The sequence below is a fragment of the Belonocnema kinseyi genome, chromosome 2 (genome assembly GCF_010883055.1).
Source record: "Belonocnema kinseyi isolate 2016_QV_RU_SX_M_011 chromosome 2, B_treatae_v1, whole genome shotgun sequence".
In the NCBI taxonomy this organism is placed as follows: Eukaryota; Metazoa; Arthropoda; class Insecta; order Hymenoptera; family Cynipidae; genus Belonocnema; species Belonocnema kinseyi.
In genome coordinates, this window is record NC_046658.1 from 54,500,931 (window position 1) to 54,508,171 (window position 7,241).

The window sequence follows — 7,241 nt, forward strand, 5'->3', positions numbered from 1 at the left end:
GTTATTTGTATTATACTTGTTTGATAATGATACCGAAAATGTTCTTTGTTTTTACGTATTTCAAACGGCTTGGGAGATCCTTCCCGTGTAGGAATAGCCCGGTTTGAACCGACCAGAAGAAGGTTTCTGGCCAGAATCTGACCGGGTCAAACCGGAATACTATTTTTTTAATTGCCCGGCCGGGATCTGACCGAGTTCCCACCGGGACTGAGTCGGGCCAAAAATGGTGCATAATAGAAGTATCATAACCATAAAAACATCTTAAGAAATATGAACAAACGACTGCCGTAAGTGGGTCGCTTGTAAATATCTGACAGGCGAAAGAATAATTTTTTGTGTTTTAGGTGTTTTTTATCAATTATTAAAGAAAAATTAAACTAATTTTAATTATATGGTTTGCCACTTTTGGTTCTGCGGTTCCCAGATTTGCCGTGACTGCCAAATCGTTGACCAACTTCTTTTTTATTTTTAAATATAGTTTCCCAGTGAAACTAATTATTTTTTTTGTGATACGATTTTTGCTTATTTTTAATGTATTTATATATTATCTTGAATAAGCAAAAAACGTAATAAGAAGAGAAATAACTTTTTTCGAACGAGGTTTTGAATTACGTTATCATCCTTGCAGGTAATAACGATTCGGCGACTTCCGGAGTCTTTAATGCTAAAAACGCAGACAAACGTCGGTGGGCGCCAGGTTATCCGTTAAGAAATTTGTTAAATTTCACAAAATTGTATCCAATTTTCTGGAGCAAGCGGATTATTTATAAAGGTAAGTGAATTACTTTCTTAATAAGTAAGCATTATTAATATTCTTCAAAGTTAATGTCAAATCAATTTTCTCAACCGGTTTCATAGGTTAGGATGTCACGTGAAACCCCTGAAATTTATTGTATATCTTGTAAAAAAACCTATGCAAACTAAGTTACGCTTAAGGTAAATTTGTTATGCAATTTAACTTTAATTTTTTACAATTCAATTTCTTACAGAAACTTAAGAATCATAACCTATATTTTAGTACTTACATTGAATCAATGTTTGCAGTTAATATATTTATTATTATGAATGCAGTTCTTTAATTGAAATTCCAACATCTTTTTACAGGTGGAAATAAGTGCTGACAAAGATTCTTATCTCTAACAGTTGGTAGAATATGTTCGCTGTGGTAAAAAGGCTCCAGTAAAATGCGATCAAGGAGCCCAGTCAAAAACCGGTCGGATTCCGACCGGGTTACCCTATTTGTATCCGGGATCCGATCGGGTAACCCGACCGGAAGCCGACTGGGTACACCCGGCCGGGATCCTACCAGCGCAGCGTGACGAAACCAACCAGAATCCGACCGGGCAGCCTGACCAGATTCCGGATACAAGCAGGGCAACCCTGCCGGAATCCGGCCCGAACCTGGTCATAATTTCTACGCGGGTTCTAGAAAGTTACCATTTTTATTTTTTTGAAGAAAATTGTCAAGGGTTATACTCGGTCAGACCCACTGATTCTGAATTTTTTAATTAAAAATAACTAATTCAATAATCACAAATTTTTCATTCATCAATTTTAATCTCATTTATGAGCCAAACAAGGTTTGATAATCTCAGCCAAGACAAGGCTCGTCTTGAGTCAAGTAAACGTCGTCTTAGCCAAGAACAGGCTCGACTTAAGACAAGTTTTACTCGGGGGCCAATATATTTTAAAAAATTTTTCCATATTTTTTTTAAACAAAATTTTTTTTCTAATTTTTTTTCGTATCTTGTGTCGTTGTTTCAAAAGCTTAATTTTTTCTGTTCTTAATCTTATTTTCTACAATTGAAATACAATTTCCTCATCATTTCTAAAAATTACAAATAAAGAATTTGTATATCCTTTTTGGGTTAACATCTTTTGTTAATTAATTTTTTTCATACCTTGCGTCGTTTTTTCAAAAATTTAATTTAAAAATGTTTAATATTATGTTTCATGATTAAAACAAAAACTGCGCATCCTACAAAAGAATGATGTATAACAAATGTGTTGTAGTTCCTTTTTGGTTGAAAAACCTTTTCTTCGGATTCAGTTGGTCATAAAACGTGAACATTCGACAATAACGAGGGGCGTCAAATTTTACATAAATCTAATACCTTCTCTGATAAGAATGTAAAACAATTATTAAACTGTGAAATAGGTGTTCTTTTATTTTTACCATACAATTATATATTCAAATAACAAGTAATCCTGACACCCTCAGCTTGACCCTTTGTGCCCGATTTAAAATGGAATTGGTCATATGCTAAACAAATTTGGTTTCACTAATAAATTATCAATGTTTATGAAAACTTTTGTTATTTTAATGGAGAAGGAGAGCCGAGAAAGGGGAAGGGCAAGTTCAGTCACAACCTACCTCTTTTTCAAGCAAAAAATGACCAATAATTGCTATTTTTGGCAATCATATGACTAATTTTTCGAATTACCTGGAAAATTTCTTTTGCGAATATTTTCATATTCGTCATCAGCACTTCAAAATACGTAATTAAACGCGCTTTAAAGAAAACGCGAACAATATTATTGAGGAAAGTCACTGTACCAAATTTTACATTTTTTCAAATATTTTGTTGTTGTGTTTTTGGGAAAAATACCCAATTTTTTTCGTCTGCTCCAACTGATGTTTTAATTTCGGACTAGAAAGAAGATTTTAAAACACAGTTTTGAACTATTTACTAAAAAATTATTCATTTAAGGAAAACGTCAACCGAATTAGTTATGAAAGTTACTGTTTCAGATTTTACATTTTTTCAAGTTTTTTGTGTATTTTTGGACAAAATAACAAATTTTTTTCGTCTCACCCAGATGATGTTTTAATTTTGTATTAGAAATAAGTTTTCATAAACAGTTTAAAACTATTTACTAGAAAATTCGGAAAAGTCATCAAGTTGAACAATGAGCACTTTTTATATTCTTATTCACGTTTTTACACTCATCCTATCAAGCCAATTGAGACCAATCTGATCGATGCCACACTTTTAGACGATAAAGTTCGAATAAAATCACAACTACTTTCACTGGGCAAAGATATCTCATAGAAATAATTCACTGATTGCCGAAGCACATGCAAACTGTTTTGAAACAAGCACGTGTACATTTCGGAGCCGGTAATGTTTGATACGAAACTCAGTAATGCCTTACTTACTTTCGATTGGAGCCATGGTCGAATTGAAACTGTAAGAGGCCGAGTGGTAATTATTCGAGTCTGGTAGCCAATTTCGACACGACGTTCTTTCCTTCAGATTGAAGGTGAACAAGTAACAACAACGCGATGCGCGACGAGGTTCCTCGTTCGAATACGAGCAAAATGCTGATGCGACCTGAGTCGGTTCTACTCTTATATGAATGTTCGCTGCTCGCGTCTTGAGAAACCCACGGAATACAGAGAATACCGACTAACAAGTGACTTTTCGACGTTATTATTTCAGAAACAGGAGAGGGATCTGGGTCTGAACGTGCAGTTAATTTTATTGTCTCTCGTCCTGTACGTCGCGTGTAACGAGGATACATACGTCAAATAATCAAGGCATACACGAGTTTTTTTTAATGAGGAGAATCCTGTCAAGTAAAATGGAAATTCAAAAAATTATCCTTTTTAAGTAAATATGCAAGTTTTTATGATGATGATGCACCAGTGCAGAATTCCATGTTTTCATATACGTGCATAGGAAGTCTCATTTGCGCGCCACGTACTGGCATCGAGTGGAAGCTTTGGCGAAGAGTGCGAAAAAAATCCTTTACGCACACCTTGGTGGTGGTGGTGGTGGGGGGGGGGGGGGCTGTTCCATGGAAGAAGTGCCAAAAATAATTTCACCAGTCTATCGATACCAGCAGACTACTTCACTCATTGGCAATATATAAATAAAATAAAGAATCCTATTCATATTTAAGACAGTTTTACATATTTTGACATGGATATTCCGGTTTTTTAAATTTATGAATATTTTGTTCCTATATATTTCGAAACTACTACTTAAGTAGCAGAATCCGTAAGCTGCCATGCATTCGCTTGCGTAAAGTTTGGCTAGGAGTTTTTTTGGAAGAAAGAGCAATGGCGCTGGCTTTTCCATAATATAAGCACATTTTTATTTTAATATTATGGGGCAAAAATTCTTTCGGGTTGGGCGTAACTCGTGCGGTTCCAGCCTCATTACACGACCGTTGGTTAAGGAGTTTATATTATAAAAGTAAGTAAGGGATTTGCAGACAAAGGGATAAATTTGAGATCAATCTAGGATTCCCAGGTTGCTTATTCAAACAGAACGTTGGTTCCGCAGCATTGCTCCGACACGGGTAGCTGCTCAATCTCTCTATCAATCTTTCCAGGCGAAGAGCTTCACAAAGCCAATCAATAATTACAATAAAGGATTTTGTAGTTTTGGAAACTTTCCCAGAAAGATATGAAAGAAAATAATTTCTAGCGTGAATCATTTTTTTAAATTAATTCAAAGAAAATTGGATGCATTGCCCGATCCCTATCCTATCTCGTTTTAGTAAGAACATGGGTGAATTCATAAATTTCGGATTATTAAAAAAATTAAAAAATTAGATTTCATCTTACAACGCGAGGTCCCCTTTTCCTTTTTTGGCTGACCATTCGTTCACAAATTCTTGAAGAATTATTAAAAAATGTATGGTTCTTTCTCGGCAATAATTTTCTCATTAAAGGTCAAAAGAAAATTCGACAATATACTAGTAGATTTCTAGATTTTTCCCCCATTGGATTACCAATAAAGATTGTTTTTCCGTGTTTTTATTTAGATCGTTAGGTTTTTTAAAATATTTTTTTTAATTAGTTCAAATTTCTTTCTACACTAGCAACTATTTTCATCAAAATCTTTTTTAAACCGGTTCCAGCAGTAATAAAGCAAGTGCTTTAGAGCTTGGGGAGCGCCATCCCTAGTAGTGCAGCAATTCAGATTGCTCACGCAAAGAAACACGTTTTAAATAAAACATTAATTTCGCACATCTTCAGAATCTAAACTTTTCACATTCATTGTCAAGGAGATTTGTTTGATTCCGTGATGCCTTCACATCAAGTCGGTTTTCATAATTTAAACCATGAAGGAATAGTATCTATGCAAGTGGGGAGTGGGACCAGCAACATCTAAGAATTCGTTAATGTTTGCCACGAATGAAAATCCGTGAGCAGCCCCGTGTACATGCGCACTGACGATTGTCATGTTATGGATGCCAACACGCGTTGAAACTTTTGAGCTTGTGTGTTTAAACATAATAAACTATAATGATTTTTTCACTGAAAATAATTTGATCCCTTACTCACCTTCTAGATTCTTTTCGTATTTTTGATGTCATTTTTATTATAGATTTTAATTCCGTAACGGAATATACATCATATATACACCCAACAACATAAAAACACATACGCACATAATCCACATATGTATCAAGCTGTCAAAATATGACATAGTATAGCGGATATAACACGTGACAGCGCAAAAAGAACTGCGCATGTACGCGGGACTACCCACGGGTTTACTTTCTGGGCAAACATTAACGAATTTTGGGACGTTGCTCGTCCCACCTCTGCTCACAACACACGTAGGGCGTTACCACTCTTTACTATTCCTTCGTAATTTAAGGCGTAAAAAAAAGACATCAGGAGACATCACCAAAAACGAGCATTTTTCTGTCGGATGTACATAAAGAATTGAAATCTTAGATCTTTTCGAGTGTGACGCTAGTGTGGCAGACGTACGAATGGCCGTGGACATAGTCCGTGTAAATTGTGAAAATATCACCTGTAATGTAACCTTAAACAGAAATAAAAAATTCCTTAATCATTTGTTGATTCTCCATGATACAAGCAAGAAATTCTGTAAGACTATCGAACTTTTTTCCGCTATGTGGCAATTTGCAAAATACGTGATACGTTTTTCAGGAACTGTGAACTTTTACCATTGCACTTAACATGGAGCATAAAACTTTCAAATACACCCCACCCCTCTCAACATATCACGTATTTTGTGAATGACCCCTGTATTAATGCATTCGGCTAGACTAGATTCGCTTTTAACTCGAATTTGCAACAGTAATCTAGTGTACACTCTGCCATGTAATCCCTGCAATCTGTAATAAACCAAATTAATTAATGGGTTCATTGTAACAGTTTTAGATAGTTTTGCATAGAGTTTTATGTCCTTGACATGTCACATTTTCTGGTTTACAGCCAATCAGCAATGCCTAATTTTCCCACAAAATATTCGAAATTATAATTTCTAAGCATTAGAGCAATGTTTTAACTTATTTGAAGAAACTTTCTTCTAGTAATGACATCCATTTTTCTATAATATTTTAATTTCACTAGGATTATATCCGAAATTAATTTATCAAATTTGAATATGTATATGGCACAGTCCCTTATATTATTAGTGGTTTGAAATATATTTTTTTTATTTACTTTATTCAACTTTACTCTCGTGTAATCTTGTGTTTCTCTTGCAATCTTTTCTTACTCATTCGATCTAGGTAATCCCTATCATCTTATGTAATTTGGTGTTATCTCGTGTAATTCCATGTAAAATTATGTAGTCTTATGTAATATTGTAAAATCTTGTAAAATCTTAGGTAATCCTGTAATTTCGCAATCTAGTTTACACGGAAGATAATATTGGTTAACCTCGTACAAGAGTTAAGTGGAATAAAATTAAAAATTGAAAGTTAATCAGCGGCAAATTAATAATCGAATTTTCAACTCTTAAAAATTCAGCTGTGAAAAATTTAAGAAAAAGTTGATTTTTTGTTTTAAACGGGTGTTATTATAATTTTGCATAAGAATTTAATTAATAAACATTTAGATGCATAATCAATGTTTTCAATTCGATTTTTTCTTAAATGTTCAATATTGGCAAATGATATTTTGGCAAATTAACAGTATCTTCTAAAAAGTAAAGTTTTTTTTAACTTGGGGCAATATTAGATCTTTTCTATCCATAACAATGTTTCAAAACGAAATTTTTATTTACTAATCTAAGACTTCATGTTTTCAATTTTAATTTACGTAAAATCTAAAATTTTCAAAAATCCCTATCTTATCTATTTTGTCTTAAATACTTTATTAAAAAAAATAGTAATCTTTGAATGAGAAAAAATGCATTCAAAAATGCTTAAGATCTCCTCTTTCCGACGGTGCCAATGAAATTCTTCAAAAAATTTATTTATTATCCCAAAATGCAGTTTAAACAAAAAAAAACGTGATTTTTCGT

The 7,241-nt window shown here is 33.7% G+C and overlaps 1 protein-coding gene across 2 annotated transcripts in view; it reads right to left on the bottom strand.

Annotated features, from left to right (window-relative positions):
* Window positions 1-7,241, bottom strand: part of LOC117166820 (alpha-tocopherol transfer protein-like) — a 51,809-nt gene that overhangs the window by 35,122 nt on the left and 9,446 nt on the right. Inside the window, exon 1 of one of the 2 annotated variants that reach the window (XM_033351143.1) lies at window positions 3,161-3,385. The exons of the other annotated variant lie outside the window; for it this stretch is intronic. Within the exon in view, the coding sequence (XP_033207034.1) occupies window positions 3,161-3,176 (16 nt within the window). The 5' untranslated portion in view covers window positions 3,177-3,385. Of the gene's footprint in view, window positions 1-3,160; window positions 3,386-7,241 lie in introns of those variants that run through there. 2 annotated transcript variants of the gene reach the window in all.